Here is a 25,728-nt window from a genome sequence, read left to right as displayed (position 1 = left end):
ATGCATTTTCGTCAAATGTCCTTCGAGAATTCGCTGCCGAACTGTTTGATCACAGTGCTACCTACTGATAACAATTCAATCAGGTGTTGTCTGAAGCCGAAATCCATCGAGAATTTAGCGCAATTGCGGAAAAGCTATGGTTAATTAAAATCAGTGTGCTGGCACATATCAACATGTATATCAATGTGGAGTAGGATTTAATCAGTCGATCTGGAAGATCGATTGGTTGGTCGTTTCGACTTGGTAACTTCTAATACGGACAGCTGGAAAAAACGGTCTTGACTTTAGCCACGTCCGATTTTTTTCACTGGAGATATTTTAATTAGTGGAGCAGACTATATATAGTAATTATTTCCAATTAAAGGTAACCATATCCATGTAGTGGTAATCATCACGCTCATCTGCGTGCATATTTTCTCATCTAATTATAACAGCTGACTGTATAAAGATGCCAAAACATAGGCAGGTTCCACTAAAAAGTCCAAAGAAAAGTGAATGGTTATTGCCACATTATCTAGCTAGCTTTTTCGTACTTTGTGCTTATTTTTGGTTATTAATACCATTGTGATTGTGGTTAATGGCACGATTTCGCGCTGGTCACGACGGTACAGTTGTTTTCCAAGTTCGACTACCTTGACAGTGCTGGGCTGTGGCCCAGTGATTGATATTCTGAATTAACATTGATTCTGGGCCTCTCAAAAAGATAATCGATAGACGTTTGTGTAAGCCCTCGTTGGGCAATTTTCGACGTGAGCTACATGCTACCATTCGATAAGTGCTCTGCACTAAACGATACGATCGACGGTGGCTGTGTACTTCACTCGCGTAACATATGCTGAAAGTATATGTGAGTTTTTTAACGAATCAGCTCAAGAACGAGTTGATATTGAATTCGGCAGTCGACGGTCGATTATGGAGAGCTACTATGGCGACCGCAGTGTATGTATGTGAAAAGACTGTCATTTTGGAAAAGGATAGAAACCTTGAAATTTTCTCCAACGAACATTTTTTTGCTACAGAAGTACATCTATAATGATTTCTCTATCCGTGGTCCTTATCAGTCTGGGTAAATACAGGAGGAAAAACGCTTTAAATTCCAACATTGTTACTCGCTTTATTTTCTAATAAAGCACTTAGTGGTGCTGGACAACATAAATAACTTGCATACAATACATATTTACCTATGTATCACAAGTTGTCTATCGATATAGGACAGAGTGCTGTCACGGATTTGAAGTCGAAGCTGTTCCGTGTGTTACTCTGGCTACTGTGAAGTCACTTTTTCACGCAGCGTTATATGTATTCATCCACATTCAATTTGTTCCAATTTGTTTGTCTTCTCGGATTTTTTTTCAGACGAACCTAGCAATCAGCGATACGACGTCGAACTCCCCCCTGACAAACGAGAAGCTACAAGACGAACCAGGACCAGTTGTATGGCCGCATTCCCCTACCGCAAGCTTTCACGGCTCAATAAATAGTGTCCTTAGAGTGTCGTTTATGCGCCTTCGATATAATTGTGAAAGTAAATGATGCGAAATTAGCCGCAGTGTATAGGTTACTACGCCGATCGCTTGGGTCGATTTTGCATGCGGCCCTTTGAACATAATGTGGTAGGCACGCTATCGATACGTCTAATGAAAAAAAAAAAATGTAACTGATACGCGGTCACAGAGATTAAACGAACAATGAAGATGGTAGGCCCGAACTTTGTGGGACTCCTTTGTCGATTTCTTCCCCTATTTATAACCCTGACGGCATTTGCCGTGTGTAGGAACACCGGCACAGTTGAGGTTCAGATTTCGGAGAGCAGTAATCAACGATCACAGAAGATATTTGATGGACTGGTGACGAATACACTTCGATTGGCGTACACGATATCGAACCGGCAAGTGTTTGACTCAAGCATATAACGATTCTGATATGATATGGTGTTCGACATACGGGTATTGTCACGTAGCTAGTTGTCAAGCCGTTCAATCAATCTAATCGAACGGCTGTGGATTGATTCTCTAACAATCAGCGATTAGACACTGTAGATTGACTATAACAGAGGACGTCACAAATAACGACGAACTTATCGGCCTACGCTGTGAATCAGTGAGGAAGCATTGTTTCGAACTTTACTCTTCTGCCAGATCGTTAATAGGTCGGCGAAGATTAGCTATGAGCGAATAGGTTGTTAATTGTCGTGACTAACTGCCGAGCGTTTCAGGTTGGATGGCCATTGGCTTCGACATTACATTGGAGTGAACAATGAAACCGGATCACTATTTATTGAAGAACCTTACCTGTGTATCAACGAAGCTTCCGCAGATCTTGAGCTTAGTGGATTCTCTAAGTATGCGCACATAGTCATTCCACTGAGGCTGCACTTTCAGCAGTGTGGCAATCCTGCGTATTCAGTGCCAAAGACCCGTCCCTTAGAGGTCACCCTACGGACACCTAAGGACGCTAGTGTTTGCTTAAAGTCTACCCAGCTGATCGCTAAACTCAGCGACATTCTTCCGTCGACGTGCGGGAGCGCTTCGATCGAGGCGCCCAAATCAGGAGATCATCTATTTGCCGTCGAACCTCACGGCCAGGACGTGGTGTATCGTGGAGTTGACCGATGCTATAATGAGACGCAAATACGCGTCCGAGGCTCTGCAATCTGCGGCTTGAATCAGCCTAAAGTCCCAATAAAAATTTCTTGGACCCATGAGCGAATTAGGGTCCGCCGTGGACTCGAGGACGACAATCTGTTCGCAAGCGCGATGTGCCTGACCAGTGTGCCCGAAGGAAAGGACCCAGGCTATCTTGTCGATACCATTAATATCCGCCATCCAAATCCGTCAGTGAAGTATTCGCTCGAAGCAGCCCTAGACGCCCGTAGCAATGCGCTGTTTCGTATCGATTCGGGTTCTGGTGTGGTAATGACTACACAGACACTCGACCGGGAACAGATGCCTCGCCACTTCCTTAGGGTTATTGCTGTTGATCACCTCCAAAATCCGCCGGTGACTGGAACGACCACACTTCAGGTAAGCAGATAGTGTTTTGTCCGGGAGGCCCTGCTTACGTCACTTACGTTCGTTTAAAGGAACTTCGAAATGGCAACCCTTTGAAATTACAAAGGAAAAATATCATTGCAAATAAAAACGTGCTAGAAATTAACGCATCTTCTTCTTGCTGAACAACACACATGCAGTTCTTTTATTTATTTAAAATGTATTTATATAATCAGGTAAGTGTCCTGGATGAAAATGACCACACGCCGGAGTTTGAACAAAGTCGTTACGAGGCATCCGTCCGGGAGAGTAGTCCTGTCGGATCGACGATTCTCACAGCTCGAGCGACCGATTCTGATGCCGAACAGAATGCAAAGGTCACTTACTCGTTGCAGGTATGAATGTGTTTAGATTACATTTTATCAATCAATTTTATTTAACGCACTTATCGTGTGGCATATCATGAAACCTATAGACATATTGCAATATATTTTCGTGTCGGGACAACTTCGCAAAAAAAAAAAGTCTAGTTTCGTATTGGATCAGTCGGTCATAAACTAAGCGACCAAAGGCGATACATATATTAGCATATTTGGAGTTTATTAGTGAATCATCTGTCTAACAAACTGCACACCATATACAGTTTACGATTGAATTCCGGTAGTCAATAAACAGAACGCCCAGGATAGCCGGAATCTGTGAGACATTCCAGATCGAAACTTGACCAGGGATCAATCAATCAATCGGGTTGAAAAATAACTTTTTTTTTAACAACTGATTACTCCTGGTGATCAACCCGTACAGGATGCGACCGATGTGTTCGCAATCGATGCGACAAGTGGGGTGATCTATACGAGGGCTGCCCTAGATCGTGAGCGCATGTCGGAGTACCTAATTACCATCCGTGCGGAAGACGGAGCACCTGTGCAAAAGAGACTCACTTCAACTGCTCAGTTGCTCCTAACCGTACTTGATGACAACGATAACTATCCACAGTTCAGCGAACGAAGTTACAGTGTCGAGGTGAGTGTGCGTCTTAGGCTACTAAGTTAAAACTGTTGTTCCTTCGCCATCTTTATGCCGTCGAATACTCCAAGTGGTGACGGTTTGAATCCGGCTTAAATACGTTTTGTTTCGTTCTGGGATGGGCCTGCCGTCTGAAGGAATGCTTAGCCAAAGCAACAGAATCGGACATAAATCTCGAAGGACTTGTTTTACCTAGGTTGGTGGCGTTTAGGGCTTACTCGAACTCCAATTTTTATTTACGACATAGTAGTTTTAAACTAGAACATCACGTGCACGGCAAAATCATCGTACTCGAGCATGTATATATATATTCTTTCAGGTTCCGGAGAATATTAGTTGGATCGACAAACCTGAAGTTGTGCATGTTGAAGCGAAGGACGCTGACGCGAACGAAAATGCCGTACTTCGGTTTTCAATCATCGGGGGAAACTCGCAGGGACATTTCGCGATCGACGCCCTCACTGGATCGGTTAGTCACAATTCTAAGTGTGGTTTACTGCTCCGTTAAAGGCAGAATATAGTTTCCTCGGATTCTTAGTAAAATCTCGCTAATTTTATCTACGACGATGCAAGGACGACACCATCATTAACCAGTAGACGGCATTGCGTGTTTGCATTCGATCCCGTGTGCTGTAGTATCAAATGTATCCTTGATACTGTATCAGCTACGCAAAAGAAACAAGCGTAGAAATTTTGTTTTGACATTAATCTAGTAAAATATATATATTTTTTAATATTATTCTTCAGTCGTAAGTTCAAAGAATAGAAATACCGAAGCGGATACATCACTAAGCCGCTACAGGCATTGTTCCGTTTAAATTCTAAGACAACAGATGATTTATGAACAAATTTTCTTTTTACTCTCAACGCACGTGTGGTCTGCGATCTTCGAACAGCGTGACAGTCACAGACTTTTGTCTATTTTTATGACAACACAAAAATCTTAAAGGAACACGAATTCTATGAGCTGTGATGACGTCAAAATTGTGACGGGGTTATAAAAACGACCCCGTTTAATAACAATGCAAACGTCCATACAGACACGCGTAACAGAAGAGCATTATCAGATATATCGACAGACATTCGACTATTTTCCTGTTTTATGAGCAGTGCTTTATCAACGTATTGCTTCGTTTGCTCCTTCTTTCTTCCAGCGCTATATATATGTATATGTATATATATATATATATATATATATATATAAGGCCCAAAAGCCTTTGGACGGCTGTAGAGTTGGACTCTCCGGCCAACCGTTCAGAGTCGTTTGAGCCATCCTATATACAGTTTTATATATATATAACTGTATATTACGAAAGATTTCATTTTAGTGTCATTATGAGCATATTTCCCTTCCTGAAACTTTTGTCTATTTTCATTTTGTATCGCTGTTCATCAACCTATATCACAAATGCGTCGCTGTGAACGCCTTTGTCGTGTTCCTTATCTTTATCTCGAAGTCTATATTTGTTGCTCGCCTTTAAAATCGTTCCAAAAGATGTAGATTGGTGACACTCTTTATCTTTACAACTTTTGTCTGTTTTTGGGTCTCTCGAAATTATCTATAGAAGCGTAAACCTCCATGTAATTTTCTCCTATCCATTCATAGACCCACAAAGCGAATTTACGAACGACATTCCATATCTGCCGCACTTAACCCTGCGGTGTCTATCGGCAAATGGAAAGGTGTTACTAGCCGGTTGAACGTGAGACCGTCGCGCGTTAAAAAGGACCGCGTCGAAGAGTTAGATAACGCGTTTCGACAATCTACAAATAAACAATCAGCTGTGCTACCGCTAAAGCCAATGTTGAAATAATAAAAATTAAAAGACACTGCATGACTGTAGCCCGGGCAGAGTTATTACCAAGTCTGAAAGCGTGATATACCTCCCGTGCCGGTAGAAGCTCAGGCAGTTACACGAAAAGCAGACGGGGGAAAGGTTACGAAAGTTAAAAAGAAAATGTTGACCTTAGGCCATTCGCGTTCTGCTTATATTAACATCAGCGTTGTAAAGAATTCAGTTTGTATGCTTATACTCAAACAAGGCTTCCTCTATTAAAGCAGCAGTGTACGTCTTCATCAACGGGTAATATTCACTATTCCTATATCATTTCAATCTGCTGGTATTCTCAACGGTGTCGTCAAGCAGGTGCGTGACAATAAAGCAACAGCGGAGACGCTCTAGCCAAACGGCACAAATAAGTTTTTTTTGCCAATGAAGAGGGCTGAAAACGAAAGTTCGAGGAACTAGCTAAATTGAAGCACATGGATCCCTTCTTGTTTTTGCTAGAATAAAGATATTTATATTAATAATTTAAAGTAAAAGCTAATCGTTAGGAGAGAAAAATCCAGCAAAGCGATTGGGGATTACCATATCCTAAAGAGAGTCGATTCATTGTGATTATGTTTAGGTTTACGATAGATTGCCGTGCTTTGACGAGCGATGGTGGCGCTGTTGACCTATATAATTTTGTGAGCCTTAAAAAATCGTGTTCAATATTTATCTGATAGGTTTTCCCTTATGATTAAACAATCCAAAAGTACATATGTAGTTAACTGTGGAAGAATACGCTCGACTATTTATCACAAGAACAATTCGGCAACATAATAATAACAAAAATAAAATAGAGCCAACTTGTCGAATTGTTGATCATGCAGTCAATGAGCCTATTGTGTTTGTGTCCTGAAGTGGTAATTTTCCTTAATAGGGCTCGATGCCTTTACTCGATACGCTTACCATAATATAAAAGTCCGCGCAACAAAATAGCGTGCACCAAAGTAGTTGTTGATAGGCGCATTCGTTCTTAATAAAGAAGTCACGGCTTCCGTATTTGATTTGGCGTATAGCAACCCTATAAAACGATGGAAAGCTCCCCCGTGGACATAAGTCAATGGCCGCTCCCACCGTTGGAATTAAGCGACCGTATATTAGATGGCGATTTTTTCGCTACGTTATACATTAGACTCAAATTGGATTCATTTCGATTGTTCTGCTCTGTACCGCAACAACAATAGCCAAATAGGAACGTCGTTGCTCTGGGCCTTTGATGTTTGAACGGGTCGTTAACAATTTAACGAAATCCAGCTATTCGACTTATGCAAATGGACCATATAAAAATATCGCACGAATAATGCCTATTGACATATTGCGGATCGTAGACCGCCGTCTGTCAGATAGCTAAACGGCTACTTTCCTCTCACACGAGTTAATTTATTTACTAAATCAATTGATTACATACCATGGTATTTTAATCGTTGGTTAAACATAACACCATTTCAGATCCGGGCTGTGTCGCCACTTGACTACGAGGCGTTGTCCAGCTATCGACTGGTCGTTCGCGTTCAGGATAGCGGCTCACCTTCAAGGTCGAACACGACCAATGTTCTAATAAACGTACTAGATGTCAACGACAATGACCCACGTTTTTACGCCGCAGAATTTCGAGAGAGTGTCCCCGAGAGCGTTGAAAAGGGCCATAGTATCATCCAGGTATGTTGCGAGCGAAATAGTGAGTAGTGCGTGGAAATCTTGCGGCGCGCGTTTCAATACCTAATTAGTACCCCTTGTGGATCTAAATGTACTTATGTATGCTGCAATAGTACGTTACCGCTAGTATATCAGAGGAGTCACAAAGCCTCATTCACTATCGACCCAACTCAATCCGAAAAAGCTAGTAGTAACACATTTAGTTAGAGCACCGCTCTTCGATGACACCGTGATGCAGGTTGTACTGCTACGTCAGATCGTCCCTTGGATCCAGAAGTGTCGACGTCATCCTGAACTCATAGAAAAACAAAAATATAATTAGTGTGAAGTTTCTTAAATCAATCAACTTGCGTGGGCAGACTAATCTTGTCGGCTATATAATGGACGAAACAACGGTGCAAGTAATCAGTATGGCGGCTATTGCCAATAATATATATGGGGGTATTATATTGGCGTTGGCTTGGTCCTCTTTCGTATTTCATTTTATAGGTGCAAGCATTTGACGCGGATTCTGGAGACAACGCGAAAATCTCATATTCCCTGCAGACAACAGATGGTTCGGATCCATTTCTATTACCAGTTTCTATCGAACCAGATTCTGGATGGGTAAGTGTAGACGTGAGACGCTCATTTCGCCATCTACGGAAGCTGGACTTTATAAATATAGACTATATAAAGAACTTCTTCTTTAGCTGAAAATCAGGTTGACAGCCCCCTATTAGCACAACTGTCCAAACCAGTACACAAGTAAACACCTGTTTTGTATAACAAACGTCTCAAGTAGATTGAAAAGTAAACTTGATTTATGGTTATCATCTAAGTAATATATCGGTCGCGGCTCTCGGTCTTTGTGAGGAAAAGCCGTTTTTGATATGTTTCGAAAATAAGTACTCTAAATACTAGCTCCGTGTCCCGTCGTTAATACGTCTGACACATGAATGCCAGACCGTTTCGGACGGGACAGCAAAAAGTTCACCGTGATCATCGACCCTTGCCTTTAGGAGTTTGACTACGTATGAGCGTTCATCTTGTAAAAGAAGTTCTCAAACAAATATGGCACGAAGAGGTTCTGCACGTTTCGCCTTATACGCCTTCATCGTTACACTATATATCTGATCTAGTCATAGTGGTTTAGATATTATCCAGGAAGGCAACTGTAAGACAAAAGGTTTAACCGCACCATTATTCAAATTGCTTCAAACAGGTTTTAGCTAAGCCCGTATTCGTACAACATTTCTCTATAAACGGATTTCTTTTCGTATTTTAACGCTCCTTGCGTTATTAATGTTGTCACCGTGATAGTCCAGAAATAGCGTGTTTGCCTACCAAACTTAGGAACACGTAATGGTCTAGGTTCGAATTCGGGCGGAGATCCATTTTGTTTCACGCTGAGCATCAGCTCTCAAAGCGATGCTTAGCTAAGTCAGTATCGGACGCAAAAACTCAAAATACATCCCTTTAAGTGTATCTGCATCCAGGGTTCCTAAACGCCCGTACTCAGTGTGCACTATAAACGTCTTGCACAACAGATGATCGCTTTCACAGAGAGACCTAGTTGCTTTTACAGAGAACAGTCAAGTCCACCTCTAATCATCCAGTTTTAATATTCATCTCGTCCTCATTATGTGCTCGCAAAAAATCATATAATAGTTATGGACTTGCACCTCTGTGTAGAAATAAGATTATACGAAGATATATATCGTCGCGTGTTCGCAGCGCCTTTGATGAAGACCGGCTCCGAATTCTATAGAAACTAGAATTGGGGACACCGAGCGGATCCACCAGTTTTTGGTAGCGCTCCCTAATTTTCTTCACTTTTTAATTACGGTCATTACCTTCGCTGTCGCCCACTGCCAACTAGGTATGGAAGACACACACATTGATCATGTGGTCTGATAAAACAGGCCAGTCGGGTTCCGCCACTAATTTATAGCCTTAAGCATAGTTCATTTTCTGGTTCATCCAAATCCGCAGGACACTGTCGAACTGGCGGTGTTCGTTTGATGTCGGTGTCATTTCTGATATTGCGTCCGGAATTTGTGTCTATATCGTGCACCGCACGCTGTAGACGGTGCATAGCACGATGAGAACGTACACGGTACATGAGAAGCTTGAAAAAGACTATGCAGCTGAGAAATGTGCCCGACAAATACGATTAACATTTGAACGCCTCGTTCGACAGGTTTACCAGTGGCGCAGGCTCGCCCAGTTGTAGAAGCGTTGGTACCAGACGATGGCTTCAGCTTATACAGTATAGTATGCGATAATTCCGGCGACGATGATGACCAATGCAAAAAAAAGCCAGTGCTACTTGCTGCAATGGATGTGCAATAATGCATGCGTCAAACGACCCACTCTAGCCGAACTGATAATAACGATATCTTCTCTGACGGGTCAAACACCGCCTGAAGATAGAGCTATAATAAGGGTCGGTCTTGCAGCTCATCTATCTCTTCATATATATGTTTGTGTGTATGTACGAACATACAACAAACTAAATGAATCTGATCGAATCGGGAACGGGCAGCATTTTTCTGCGATCGTAACCAGACGTGGATACCTTAAAGCTGCCTAGTAATATTAATCGATTAGACATAATCCCATAAATTAGCAAGAAAAGGGTGAGCAGGCGGGCGAAACGGGGGTACTGCTGATTCTTGTTCTTAAACGGATGAGGAATTCTCTTTTTTTTTGTGGGTTATAACATACTATGTTCTATAACATTATGTCTATATGTGTATGTATATGACTCGTTTTGAGCTACAGAATAGAAAAAGAGTGTAGAGGTGTCCGGGTTGGGTAAACGACCGGACGTTCGATGAAGGGAACAGATGAAAACATACGTGAAAAAGGGGCTTATCGTAGACAGCTTCCATTTGCCTGCGTGTTTTAGATGACTCGCTAATACTTCGCTTTACAGAGAATGAATTTCGTTAGTATAGAATAGTTAGTGCTTACAAGGGGGTTAGTAAATCGTTGAAATACGCCAAATCTATAGAAGATATCGACGTGCTTGGTGCGAGCAGATTCTAGTCAAGTTAAGTTTCGAAACAGCAACTATCACTAAATATATTATTTAAGTTCAAGTTCTCCAATCTAGATTTTGTGACTATCACTGCGGAAAAATATAAACGGGGATAAACAAATTGACGCGATTCTAATGAGTTAAATTATGAGACATATGACTGGCTCGTATTGAGATACTGATAGATCGGAAGCTCACAGCGAGACCAGAGAACGATCGAGACTAGACTCTCAAAAATAGCCCTCTTGGGCGAATCTTTAGATCGATAGATAGAATCTGAGAAAAGTTATGCCGAACTGCCCTTCGATCGCGGATATTATGCAGAATTATACAATATCGACACCAGACAACTTAATTGCTATCATTTAGTAACAGCGAATCATCATCGTAACCACCTTTGAAGTTAACAGATTTTTCTGTATATCAGTCGTCGTCACGTCACGAAACCTGGCCCATTTTTTTAACACGTACTCTTATAGTCACGTGAGGGGGTCACGTTGTAGCAGTCTAATTAAATACAGGTTAGAGTAACAAGGAGTAATTTTCAAGCGGTCAAGATGCAGACCCACGTTGATTAACAGCTACCATAGGGCGGCCATTGGCGCGTTTGTCTATGGTAGAACGAGCGTCTCACTGTGGAATAAATGCATATACTAATCTCTATTCTGTGATAACATTTCACCTCGACACTGAAGAATATCTTCTTTTCTGTAGAGATTTTTCAGCAAACGTACAGGCATGCGAACAGGAAACGAAGCTGTACGTTGATTTGGGATTATATAGCCAACTGTGAAGCTTTTATCAAGGGAATCCTTTTGCTCTATTTCAAGGATAGTGCCTCGTTTAATGCATTGCTCTCAGGTCGTTTTGCTGATGGGACAGTTTCGTTTAACTATGCCCCAATTACCCAAGGAATAGCTAATTGGTAACACAATAGAAACTGGCTCAAGGTTCGATCAGCGTACTTCTCACCGACAGAAACAAACTACTGATACAATGTTCAAACAATTATTATCGCAAAACCGATTTTGGCTAGCGAATCTTTCTGTCTCTCACATGGGTCCACAGATCATTTTCATCGTATGATTATACTCCTTTTCTCCACTGCTGCTTTCCACTGCTATACCTAGATTAGAAATGACCTAAATGGCTTGTCTAATAAGGACTGGCTTCACATTTGCAGAGCGGCAAATACGAGCGCCAAAAAACGAATATTAACATTATCGTTGTGGGTTAATTTCGTGCTGTTTTGGCTTCTGTAACCCCCCTACATGCCTGGCAACATAACCTTATATAGGTGCTCATTCTCTTTATATTCACCGTACACGTTCTAATAGATTCGCGTCCAGACCCTGTTGGACCACGAGAAACGTGTAGAGTATCGCTTTTCTGTAGTTGCTCGAGACAACGGCACCCCCCAACGAAGTGCCTCAGCCGTCGTCATTTTGTCCGTCCAAGATGTCAACGATAATGACCCTCGTTTCGAAGAACGAAGCTACAACGCCGTTGTATCAGAGAAGGATCCTCCAGGAACGCTTGTTCTCACGTTGACGGCTCACGATCCGGATCGTGACAATCGGCTACAATATCACATCGCCAGTGGAAATCATCGGGACCGATTCGGTAAAAGTTTTTATCCATATATAGAAGATTTCACCTTCATGCACATACATATATATATATATATACATATATATATATAATTAACCATATATTTGGTGTGGCTTTGATGACTTTGTTTTCATGCAAAGCTTCATTACTATACTGTGGGTTTAAAAAATTAGTTCTTTTAACTATGTAATATATGTACAGACAACATATGGTGTGCAGATCTGATTCAATAAAAGCAGTTTATTCAAAAATATATATAAAGAGTGGAGCAAAGCCATTTGACGCATTGAGAGTCATCAATTATTTGTGCTTTTATTTTGTTTTTGCCCTCTTGCTGCTGACGTAACATAGAGGGCCTCAAGCTACTTCGAGCTGTTAATAGATGTATCTAGAGGGCTGCATATATCATGTATAATAGATCACACAAGTAAATGAAAAAAGTTTATATTATATACTGATTTGTCTTTAATTGCCCCGCGTAATTGATAGAGCAAGCCCCCTTCGGGACACTTGGCGATCGAAAGCCGCTTGTAATAATAGTCAACAGATTGACTTATACAGCCACTTGTCTGAACAATATCTGCTGAGATGCTAAGATATAATCAGCTAGTAGAGCTCTCCTTTCGATCACACATATTACTCTGGCCCAGTATCGATTGTTACATACATCGGAATCCTTGCCTTTTCATAGCCGTGGAATAATACTTCCTGTTATTGGGTTTCCACCAAAAAAATAATACCCAAAGTTCCTGGGTAAAATGGTCATCTGCACGTGGAATATATATGCAGATATTTTCTTTCGATACATAGAATAACCGTTCTATAATAGGAGAGTGAAAGCGTTAATCAAGGGTGCACCTAATGAAGATGTATATATAGTACGCGGCTGATAGGGATATCGGCTGCGATGTTTACCTCAAAACGCATTTAATAATATATGGATAGATCAAACCTGGCGTGTCTCTTGCCCGTTTTATATATCGACGGCTCTGATAGTGTCGTCTTGATCGATGCACGCGGTTCTATAGAGAGCAACTGTAAGTGACGACTACTATTAGTTACTATTATTAAAGGTTTTTAAAAGCTGTTCACTGGTGCCGTCGGAAATCAATTATCAGTCAACTGTAGAACAAAGATCCGAGAAGATGCAACTGTTTTTGTTTTTGTTGTTGTTGAGGTTTACTTGCTTGGCGCGGACATCTGTAAGAACTGTTGTATCTTGAGCGGTAAGGAAACGTCACAGCATTGTGACTTACGGTGAATAAACTCGATATCTTTGCCTGCCCGCCAAGATGGAAACGTTGGTCCGAAAACATTGGAATCTTGAGACCTATCTCTAGCGAATATAGCATATAAAGTACCATAAATTGGTGTATTTTTTTTTAAAAGAAGCCTTCTTTAATTTTCTTGGTATCAAATTTTTCAAGAATTTTTTGCCATCTCAAAATCGACTCTTTTCTGTAGCTTCCTAAATGTGTACATTTTCTATCGTATCTTCTTTCGTCATACCCTAGGAATCATCTCGCAGAACGGGGCAGGCATCGTGTCGATTGCCCAGCCGCTAGACTACAAACTGGAAAACCGATTCGCTCTCTCTGTTGTCGTGTCAGATTCTGGCGGTCGAACAGACACCGCTCTGCTCAATATCAATGTTACAGGTAGGTCTGAGTACGTTTATCACATCCGCCAAGACTAAATGACGCCTTGGTGCAAGAATGCACTACTAAAATTGCTCGTGTTTTCATTCGCCTGCTTACCGTTGGTCCGAATGGTGGTCAACTCGACGATGACAACAACGGTGATGCAAACAGATGCCAACAATCATCGACCAACCTTCGTAAAAACGCCTTATTCCGCCTCCATACCGGAGGATACGCCGGTCGGTACAACGGTACTTGTTATCGAGGCGCTTGACAATGACGTTGGTCACAATGCGCGCGTCACCTATACCTTAGAAGACGCCGTCAGTGCATTCAAGATCGAACCGGACACTGGGGCCGTCGTTACTTCGGCGCCGCTTGATCGCGAGTCGGTATCGGGATATACGCTTGTGGTCACCGCACAGGACGAAGGTCGACCCCCGCTATCAGACAGCACCAGTGTCGAGATTGAGATCATGGACGTCAATGACAACGCGCCAAAATTCGCAATGGGCTCCTATACGAGCGACGTATCGGAGGACGCCTTGATAGGCACGTCGATCATGCAAATATCGGCGTCCGATGAGGATCTTGGACTCAATGCCCAAGTCAGGTATGCAGCGGGAATATGTAAAATGAATGGTCTTTATGGAACTAGCGGAATATCACTGGTGGTCTACTCAGAGGCAGTATAAGATTTAGGTTTGACCAAAGAGAGGAGCTTCAGTGTGGTAGAAACCAAGTTACGCTTATTTCTGAGCGTTTCAAGTCGATTAATAAAGTGACATTTGAAGGGATGCAGGAAACATAAGCACATATATTAGAAAAGTGGTCTGACGTCAATGAAAACAGAAGCAGAACGAAGAAAAATTGTTTACCAAAATTCATAGCAAGACAGTACTGCGTGAATGATCTTATTTGTGGCGGCTATCATTTTTATTTAATGGACCACCAGTAATAAAGGTCTACAACAACATTTCAGGTACACTTTTACTGGAGGTAATGATGGACAAGGCGCATTCAGTATTGACCCGACTTCAGGACTGGTTAGAACGGCCAAGCATTTGGATCGTGAAGCTGTTGCGATGTACCAACTGAAAGCCGTTGCAGTTGACAGAGGTAGCCCTCAACTATCCAACACGGTACCCATTACCGTGTTCGTCCAGGACATCAATGACTCCCCACCGAGATTCGATTCGGACAAAATTCAAATATTCGTCCCGGAGAATGTACCTCTCGGCTCCGTCATTGGGACTATTGAAGCAAAGGACCCTGATGAAGGACCGAACGCTCAGGTCACCTACTCTATAGTTGGAGGACCGGATGCTGATAGCTTTTCATTGATCTCGAAGCCAGCTGGACCTGTGGACATTGTGAGTCGAGTGGAATTCGACTACGAAGGGCCGAAAAAACGTTACATCTTTTCAGTAAGAGCGTCGAGCCCACCGCTTCGAACCGATGCACAGGTCGAGATTTGGGTGACAGATATCAACGATAATGCCCCGGTTCTTAAAAACTTTCTCATAGTTTTCAACAACTTTAAGAATTTCTTCCCAACAGGACCTATTGGTAAGATTCCTGCCAACGATCCAGATGTGAGTGATGCCCTTCACTACAAGTTTACGTCCGGTAACCGGGCTAATCTCCTTGAGTTGAACGAGACTTCCGGAGAAATTAAACTATCGCCAAATCTTAACACCGATGTGGCCATCGACGCTGATTTTCAAGTATCGGTTTTCGATGGCATTAACGAGGTATCTGCCACGTGCAAGCTTCAAGTTCGCTGGATATCCGAGGCAATGTTGAACAATTCGATCACCATACAAATGCAAGACATGACCGTCGAGCAGTTTCTTTCGCCATCGTTTGACTCGTTTATATCCGCCCTTAGTGCCGTTGTGCCCTGTCCCAAAGAGAATATCTTTCTATTCAATATACAACAAGACACTCCGGACATCCTCAACGTGTCATTTTCCGTCGTAAAAAATCGCGGCCATGAGGACCTCTACAGTTCGCAGTACATTCAAGAGCGAATGTACCTCGGCCGAAGTCTCTTATATAGACTGAGCGACATTGAAGTGCTACCCTTTGATGACTATCCCTGTTCAACAGAGCCCTGCCTTAACTTTGAGAGATGTGAGCCGATCCTTAAGTTTAAGGCTGCTGGCGACTTCATCTCGTCCGACCGTATACTTTTCCGTCCAATTCAGCCTTCAAACACCTTCCAATGCATGTGCCCAGTAGGTTTCGCTGGAATGAAACACCGTTTCGACTGTGACACCGAGGTAAATTTCTGTTATTCAAGTCCCTGCCGAAATGGCGGGTATTGCGTACAAACCGAGGGTGGCTACTACTGTGAATGTGTGAACAATTTTCATGGCAAGAATTGTGAGGTAGCTGGCAAGACGAACTCGTCGTCATCGAGCGCAAATCACTGTACCGCCAGCGATTCAACTCTAGACGAAATGTGTCGCCTTCGGGGTCGAAGTTTCCCTCAACGAGGAACGTACGTGACGTTCCCGTCTCTGAAAAGACGACATCGATTCTCGATTAAGATCTCATTTGCTACTCCGAATCAGAACGGGCTGCTGCTTTACAACGGTCGATATAATGACAAAAATGACTTCATCGCCATGGAGCTCGTTGATGGTCAGTTGGTATTTAGCTACTCGACAGGGGATCAAGAAGCGACAGCGGTAACCGCGGTCAAGGCCGGTTTAAACGATGGAAATTGGCACACTGCGCACATCACATACCACGAAAGGATGGCTTCGCTTTCTGTCGATGGCTGTGACCCTGTAGTGGCCGAGAGGCTTGGAAATGACAATAACTATCAGGTATGCTCTTTACCCTAAAACGGAGTCGATACGAGCTAAGCTTGCCGATTTTTCTAAACAAGGTTAGTTAGTTTGCAAACGTACGTCGCCTTTGTGCTTTTCGGTTTTCGGTTCAGCAAGTATGGTTTCCCTATAAGTTATGACATGACATGTAGCTGAGGGTTTCCTATTATACTACAGTAATGTTTGGATTAATCTGGTAGCAATTTTATCTCATAATACTTGAACAGATTTATGTCTACACGTTCATTTTCAGTGCGCGAGCCGAGGTCAACTCCGTCTCGATCATAGGTGCTCTGATCCGATGGAAAGTTGTTATCGTTTCCTAGACTTGACAGGGCCTCTTCAATTAGGAGGACTCCCTCAAATTATGTCAAGTTTTCCAGTACAGAATCGCGATTTTATTGGCTGCGTGCGTGATCTCTACATAGACCATGAGCTAATCGATTTAAATCAGTTTGTGGCAAATAATCTAACCATCGCTGGTTGCCCCTCCCGTCGAGGATTTTGTCACATTGACCCGTGTCTCAATGGAGCCACCTGCCAAGAGTCTTGGAGCGGGTATAGATGCATCTGCCCTGAAGGATATGGAGGATCGGAATGTCAAGATCGCGTCGAGCCTTACAGGTTAATAGTCGCAAGCTTAATTGCACAGAAGCATGATTGATATGACGGGTATAACAAAATAGAATTGAGTTTGCTAAATATGATATATGGGATCTTGAGTCGCATGTCCCTATGTAAGCAGATATGCTTTTCCAAATAGTAGATATGTATGTGTTTAATAGTATCTGATATATTACATAATATAAAGGCTTCATTCGGCGCAGGAACATTAAGTAATGTTATTCATTCTAGAACATTTGTGGTACGAGCACAGATCTGAAAACTTTGTGTCGGCATTACGCATAGGATATTTGATTTCTGACATAAACTCTCATTTAGGCTATCACGAGAATCAAGATCCCTTTCGGTGCCTCATATCGAAGTGGCGTTTGTTACAGGATAATGAAATAGACGTTTACTGCGATACGTCGAACAGAGGTGGAGATTGGCGGTTTCGCCGTTTCTCTATACTGTGGTCGTTATCGTCGCGTACACTTCAAATGATAGTGCAATCAATGATTCCCGAAGCTTACATGTACTACGAACTGTGAAGAGCCACATAAAAAAGGGGCTTTTTTTAGGTCTATGGGGAACAGTGTCTTTTTATCATGTTTATATTGCGAATGATCGCCAGTCACGTTGAAAGACTATTACAGTGTTGTACGATACGTACCGGATCGGTATTTAATGTTATCTTAAATAGCTCGTATAGCATCAAAAAGTCACTTGATGGTCACAATTCACTTAACTTTCTGTCCATCAGCTTCGTTCGGTGGTGTAAAATAGATTGTTCTGATTCCTGCAAATCGTGGTCACGCGACGGCTTAGCCCTTAATTGTGTCACTGCATGAATATACACCTAGCCAGCACGACATAGGATGAGTGCGATGGTGTTAGAATACGTGAAGAATTAAAGACATCCTAAATGGTTGTAACATCCTGCATATTTCAAAACAAACGATATATTATCCACTCTTCCCCGTGCTATAATAAGGTATTGATCTATACTCTATTACTATTGCTATTATTATTATTTATTTTACATTTTTTAGTCAACCATCAGCATTTTTTCTATTTGTGCTTTTGTGTAGATTCCACGGCGACGGCCATTTGACGTTCAAGTCCTCTTTGCGTCCAATTGACATCCCGTGGAGCATTCGTCTATCTCTCCGAACAAAACATCGTCAAGGCCTTCTGCTTCTGATTGAGCTTGGTGGCAACGAAAAGCGTTTCGTCCTGCAAATTGTTAACGGGTCTGTCGTAGCAGCTGTTGACGAATCAAAGGTTTCTGTACTTCATTTATCCGTGGCTGATGGTGAGTGGCATCAGCTACATTTCTGGTGGAACGCAAATGTACTTGGGCTTTCCGTCGACGGCGATCACTATCGCTCAGAGCGTCACACCCATCAGAGTCCTGCGGGACATTACATTGGCGATGTGTGGGTTGGAGGCCATGAAAGCGGCGATTTCTCTCCTTTTCGCGGTTGCATCGAGAATATTCGCCTAGGTAATCAGAGGGATGCATACCGGGAGCCCTCGTCAGAACGAAATGTGTTCCGAGGCTGTGGCATACAGGATGCGTGCGCCTCAAATCCGTGCCCTGACAGCTCTACCTGTGAAAACACCTTCGAAGGCTTTCGATGCAACTGCAAACCTGGATTCGTTGGCAGCCAATGTTTGCCTATCTGTTCGCTGAATCCTTGCGAGCATAATACGACGTCGAGCTGTGTGACAGCCCCTTCGAGCCAACGAGGATATCAGTGTTTGTGTGACACTAAACATTACGGAGAACGTTGCGAGATGACGATGATTGAGCACTGCCCGGCAAATTGGTGGGGTACACCGCCATTCTGTGGACCATGCCAATGTGACGTACATAAAGGGTACTCGTCGAATTGTGATAAGACAACGGGCGATTGTGTATGCGAAGAAAATTACTATTTTGCCCCGGAGCAAGGAACATGTTTGCCATGTAATTGCTACGCGGCTGGATCGCACGGGCCGCAGTGCGATTCATCGGGAGGCCAGTGCCGTTGCCGAGAGGGCGTCATTGGAAAAAACTGTGACTGCTGCTCGAATGAATTCGCCGAAGTCACGCTACGCGGCTGCGAAGTCATCTACGATGGATGTCCCCGTGCGAGGCATTCGCGTGTCTGGTGGCCTCGTACGTCCCTCGGATCTGAAGCGTTGAGTGTCTGTCCGGCGTTAGCACAAGGCAAATGCTCGAGATTCTGCGATCCGAACGACGGGTGGCAGGCACCTGATCTATTTCACTGCCTTTCTGATCCATTAGGACCACTTGCTGAAGAGTTGGCTCTCATTGAGAAATCCAATATACAACTTCGAGCCCACAATTCACGAAGACTAGCGAGGGAATTGCATGAAGCACTACAACGTGCTCTGGAGAACAATATGAACGAACTTTACGGAAGCGATGTTCGCACGGTGTCACAGGCACTGTCTTTGATTTTCGAATTCGAAGCTCAACAGGGCGGTTTTAACCTCAGCCATACACAAGACCGGCACTTCGTAAGATATCTTATGCATTCACTTGCCACGGTAGCTGATGCACGATTGGCACCTTTGTGGCAACGACTTCCGGTGACGATGCGGCTGGAGCGGCTTCTTGCCCGTGTGGAAGCGTACTCTCGACGATTGCTAGCCAATATGGAGGATACATTCACCGCGCCGTTTCTGCTCGGATTCAACGATAACACGTTTTTTAGTGTTGACCATGCATCTCATGCCGAACTACACGTCGATAACACAACATCGTCATACGTGTACTCGATAACGACTGGTCGGAAATCGCTTCCATTGATCCGGATGCCCAAGTTCAATAATATACCCATTCAGAAGCTGCCGGCATGGATGCCTCGAGTTGGAATACCATTGTCGGCGCTGAGTTTCGACACATACGGAAGTGATAGCAAAGCCCTGTTTTCTGTAGCGGCGTTTCGTGACGCCAGTTCTTTGTATCCACTGATGTACGACTCGACCATTAAGTGAGTAGACTTCAGAGCTAACTTGATATTTTGCCACACAATATAATAGCTCTCTTGTAACGTATGCCCTAAAATTAAGTCGGTGCATTTAATTCTAGTGAAAAAAGTCACGAAGTGTAAAAAGAAAGTGCGAAAAATAATGTGTAATCTAGCTATGCTTGGTTACGTATTTATGCAATACGTTGTGGAAATCCTTTGCGCAATGATGTGCGTGTGTCGTTGTGATCATTTCAGTCATAATCTTGGCGTGTCCATAAGCAGTGCTGTCATCTCCGTCTCAGTGGCCAAAAGTGATTCGAAGTTCTCGCTTCTTGAACAGCTCAATGGTGAAAGCCGAGTCCATATATCGTTTCCCGTTTTACACGGCAGGTTTCCCAGAAACCCACAGGTCGGTTATGTCTAGTAACAAAGTTAACTTTTTGAACCTTACAACGATTATTGCATACGAAATGTAACTACGAAGGTTTTTTAAGAGTCTTTATTTGACATCTATATATATATATATATATATAATAAAATTATTTTTCCAATGCGTCTAGGGACTTTAGCCCCGCCCTGTATATATCTACCCATCTAACATTATTGTCGGCTACCTTTTGTCGTTCTGTTTTTTCGTATAGTGCGTCTTCTGGTACGTGTCTTCAGCAACCGGTTACGGGAAATGGTCTGCTCGGGGCTGCCGTGTAGAGGGCTTTGAGCCACTGAGGGTCAATTGCTCCTGCGACCATCTGTCGATGTTTGCCGTCCTTACGGAAGATAGCTATACTCTGGCTAGGACACAGATCTCATACAGCCAGGAGCTGTCGGCGAGTGTGGCCCTTATATTCTCCATTGGTACGTGTAGGCAATGGTGATTCATCCTTCTTTACGAAGGACGAAATGACTGAGTACTAGTTAATAATTTAGCGACAGTGCGGAGCAAACTGTTATTATAAAACGATACAGGATTTTGCCTCATGAACAAACATTCAGACTACAGAAATGTTTCAGCCGCGATTATGTTGTTTGTACTATGAGCTTGCCACTAACGAATAATATCATCGTCACAAGTACACAGCTGTACTTACAATCAAATCTTCATTAAAAACCCTTTATTAAACATTACGTGAATTGGTCTTTCAGCCCTTCTAACAACAACTGCGGCTCTTTTAATCGCTTTGACGATTGCATCAGGAGGGTATTCAACGAATTCACACGCCATCCACGTTAATGTCATCATATGCTTGCTTCTCGTAGACCTCATCTCGTTGGTGGGCATAGGGTAAGATACGTCATGTATACGTTCTGTCGTCTGGTCCATGAAGCTTTCTTGATTGCAACCTACTCGTTATTCTTGATTCTTACTTAGCATCTTCAACGGCTAATTTCGCCGAAGAGCAACTATCGACTCATATGGGACTGGTACCCTGATTGTTTGACTTTTTTTTTTGCTTGAAAATACCCTCTATAGGTCACATGCACCGGCCTCGGCATCAGGGTGTCGCATGGTCGCCATTGGAGTACACTTTGCGTGGCTAGCTGTGTTCTCCTGGATCCTGGTCGATCTCCTGCACATCTACCGAATGCTAACCGAAATGAAAGATGTCAATCACGGTTCTATGAAGTTTTACTTCTCACTAGCATACGGAGCTCCGGCCTTAATCGTAGCGCTAACACTCGGCATTCGATCTGACCTCTACGCTGGGTACAACTTGTAAGCACCGCAGTTATGTATATATACATATGAACTTGCATAGTTATATGTTAACAATGTCTGCAAAACACGGATTTTATCGCCCCGCTTGCGATACACAGATATACCTAGATTGAAGACGCGCTTGTACATAGTACAGCAGTTTAGCTTTTTAAAGTGGAAGTTTCAATAATGTTCACGGGTGCCGGCATATTTATACACTCACACGAGCTGAGTAAAAATGGATACGATAGTAATGAATAGTTTGAATGTAGGTCATCTATGATTCATGGTTTGCAGTGCAGCGCGCACGCAAGAACGCGCCATTGCAATCAACGCTCTTGATTGATAATTAATTAAGATAATGTCATTTGTATTTGTTTCCCGTCATTTTAGCTGCTGGTTATCTGCGGCCTCATCGTTAGTATGGTCCCAAGCCGGGCCTGTTGCTGCTTTCGTAGGCGGAGCACTGCTCTTGGCAGCTGCTTCGGTAATGGCTTCGGTGAGAGTTCAAGGAGTTGAACTTATCTCAGACCTCGGAAATATTCGCTTCCTTCTCTGGCTAGCCATGGCTCAGTTACCTATCATAACATTTTTCTGGTGAGCTCCTTGTTAATTTATATAATACGTTGGGCCGGCAGGTCAGAATAAACAAAAACGTGCATACATCTTTATCATTACACATTCGTACTTTATCATACTGTAAACACATTCCACATTGAAAACATTATAGAAACTAGCAACAATTGGTGAAACCCTTAAACTAACTGTACTAGATACTTATATAAAACCTACTTTTTGCATACTGCGCTTATCCTCACTAGGTCCATCCATTGAAGGAGGCATAACTATTTAGGATTCGCGTGCTTTAATGCCTGATGCTCATCTTTTTGAGTGTATTGACATAATAATCGTGAACTTACAATTATTTGGTAATTAGCTGGTTTCAGCCTCGTGTAAAAGGTTACCATGCCGTTAAACAGGACTGTTGCAGGACCCCCATATAAGGTCAATAAGACGAACCACCACTGGACCTTCTAATGGAGGCGGGCTTTTAATGCTATATCGAATAATTATTCTGTAGACTTGTTCAAGTGTAATAAAATTCAAAAATGTTAAAAATCGTTTAGGACAACAATACTATCTCGAATATTGTGTTCCTGTCCTTAATTTCTGATCAGGTTGAGTTCTATGTTCGCCTCTGCTGGTTCTATCTACGGCTGGTTAATGTTCAGTGTATGCACCCCTCTCGCCGCAATAGCGGTATTTCTTTGCCAATGCATTCTAAATGCTCGAGTAAGGCAAAACCTTTGGGAAATGCTTCGCGGTCGGCGGAAGTGTCTGCTGGCGTATTATGGAAGTGGTGGTGGGGGAGCTGGACTCTCAACCTCGGTAAGATAAATGCAGAGCCTTTTCTTAGCCTATTTTCATTCAAGTCCAAGAATTATTTCACGATATTTTCATAGATGCTTTGTATGGATTTGCAACATACAGTTAATTAGAGAAAAAGCAGATTGAAGATAGGGATAGATTTATAGGGATTTATATTCGTCGCACTGATAGCTTACGACTTTTTTTTTGCTCTCCTCCCACCCTATTATGGCTGCAGCGTTCCGCTTTGTCTTACGGCGGTCGTGTCGGAGGACTGACTGACATGAGCCTTCAGGGCACCTTACAGAGGAGGCATGTCATAATGAGAGCCTACTCCACCACCTCTAGATCTACTACGCACAGGTACGGATTACGAACGGTATGCTAAACCATACCATCACCGTTTAACGTTTACCATTTTAAGATTCTTTTAGGTAAATGTTTATTGGACTATTTAAACAGTTATTTAATACTCTTATTTGACTAACGGAGCCAATTAAGGCCCCGAATCGTTCAGTGCACATACATATATATATTTTCTTTTCAATACAGAATAATCGTTCTATAGAGAGTCAACAAATAACGACTACGGTAATCTCGTGTTAATCAAGAGCGTGCTTAATGAATATGTGAAGCTGAATTTTACTTCCTAGTGTATGTCCATTACCTTACACGTAGCGTTATTATTTCTGAACGCAGATCTTCGTCGTTTGCATCAACGGTAACTGGTCAACCTGTCCGCGATGGCGGACGCTGTAAGAGGGCTAACAAAAACAATCGTCGAAGGAGCCGAGACGATCGGGATTCAGTCAGTGAAGGCAGTGGTTCGCGAGGATCCCGCGGATCAGAATTCAACAAATACAATTCACATGAAGATCTTCACTCCGTCGATCAGGAATCAATGGACCTCGCTTCAAGCCATTCATCCGACAAGGACACTATTACTTATACCGAAGAGAATGGAGGAGGTCCAAGGCAAGACTACTCCGATTCGGAGGCTGATGACCAGAGTGAGGCCTTCGATGAGGATACAGTAAGGCTTCATCGAGAGCAAGCAGGCTCAGGTGTCCTGCATCATCAGGGGCATCACGAACACCAAGCAATGCCCCATTCACAGCATCCATTGCACCCCTCATCTCTGCAGCAGCAACAACAGCATGCCGGTATAGTGTACGGTATGGGCATACATGACGGGGCCGGTTCCGGCGGTCAGTACAGCCCGACGCAGGATGAAGACGCTGGTCAGTATGGGGGGCAGCATCCACACAACCAACGTCCGTATAGCGGAATGAGCGGAGGCATCGGAGCTGGTGCCGGAATCGGAGGGGTGAATGCGATGGGGCACCGAGATGATGGCGCTGCCTATACAGGTGCCATGTCGCTTTCTAGGACAGCGACTCTGCCGCTTGCCACCAGGATGCTTCTAAGTGACAGTCCAACAATGTCTCAAAGTCAGCCTGGTTCAACGTCGCTAGATACTCGAGGTACGTTTAGTAGACATTTCATTTTCCTTCGGGTGTTGACGCAACGATTTGTATCAATTAGCTGGCAGAAGTACGTATAAGAATGCTGGCATAATAATCGCTATGGAATTAACGAATATTAGTAGCTAGTATTACTTAATCTTAGTAGCTGACTGTACGATAGATATACAACGCGTAGTCTTGATTGCGTGTAGTGGTACCGTGTATGCCTAGAAATGACTTAGTTTTGTTTGAGAGCAAGTCTAATAGACACAATCGTAGTGTTGCAGAAGGGCCGTCATCTACAGCACTATTGTCTAACTAACAAGCAGTAGAATTGGATGTATACTCTAAACATCCATTTGCATACACAATGCTTAAAAAACTGCGTTCACAGCAGTTTTTTTTTGCGGCAAAAACAACGCTAAAAACAACCGCGGTTGTGCTCTGTTCATGGTTCTGCTTGTAGCGGCCCCTGCGATTGGAAGAGGAGGCGGGACCACGGAGAGCCTCACAAGTCCGGGCCAAGATGTCGAATTCATCGACGAATTTTCAGCCTCTCCGGACAACAATACGACAGCTACGGGGTAAGCGAAAGGCAAATTTCGGTAGTAATGGTTGGTGGCTGCCTCCACTGGAAGATTACAGAAATGAACCTTCTGTTTCTCGCTATAGATATGCAGAGTAGAGACAGAGAATTGCCCCCTGTTGCCAGATCGCGCATAAATGTCTTCATGTGTCCAACATAAACAGGCATACCATATTAACAGCAAGCTAATACTTTTTGCACATGTTAAAACTGTCACTTTTGTTTCTGTTTGCTTTGCAGAGGCGACGAGACATCCGTATGAAACAAGATCAATAGGCCTTTTTCGAAGTAGACATACATTTAGATCTATGGTCGAAATAGAAGATATCTATTTCTATGTGACTGCCATTTTGTAAATAAGCTTAGTAAGCAGAAGGTCGACTGAATCCAAATGACTTTTGTCTTATA

The 25,728-nt window shown here is 43.0% G+C and overlaps 1 protein-coding gene and 1 long non-coding RNA gene across 2 annotated transcripts in view; both read left to right on the top strand.

Moving 5' to 3' along the window:
• LOC147751933 (uncharacterized) overlaps positions 1-1,883 on the top strand; it is a 43,426-nt gene extending 41,543 nt beyond the window's left edge. Inside the window, exon 3 of the long non-coding RNA XR_015315483.1 lies at positions 1,357-1,883. This is a non-coding gene — a long non-coding RNA (uncharacterized LOC147751933). The remainder of the gene's footprint in view (positions 1-1,356) is intronic.
• A 170-nt stretch (positions 1,884-2,053) lies between these two features.
• stan (Protocadherin-like wing polarity protein stan) lies at positions 2,054-25,710 on the top strand. The gene is made up of 22 exons (XM_022852837.2): positions 2,054-3,023; positions 3,227-3,385; positions 3,795-4,013; positions 4,336-4,485; positions 7,295-7,504; positions 7,991-8,107; positions 11,864-12,149; positions 13,652-13,795; positions 13,949-14,390; positions 14,760-16,614; positions 16,871-17,241; positions 18,312-20,225; positions 20,460-20,613; positions 20,846-21,059; positions 21,348-21,486; positions 21,676-21,918; positions 22,294-22,497; positions 23,079-23,289; positions 23,507-23,631; positions 23,968-24,752; positions 25,201-25,318; positions 25,561-25,710. The coding sequence occupies exons 1-22, from the start codon at positions 2,757-2,759 to the stop codon at positions 25,580-25,582; spliced, it is 8,349 nt and encodes a 2,782-aa protein (XP_022708572.2). The 5' UTR covers positions 2,054-2,756; the 3' UTR covers positions 25,583-25,710.
• The last annotated feature ends 18 nt before the right edge of the window (positions 25,711-25,728 follow it).

Source organism: Varroa jacobsoni, unplaced genomic scaffold (assembly GCF_002532875.2).
Source record: "Varroa jacobsoni isolate VJ856 unplaced genomic scaffold, vjacob_1.0 contig01084, whole genome shotgun sequence".
Lineage (NCBI taxonomy): Eukaryota > Metazoa > Arthropoda > Arachnida > Mesostigmata > Varroidae > Varroa > Varroa jacobsoni.
This window is presented reverse-complemented; position numbering and strand designations above follow the sequence as displayed.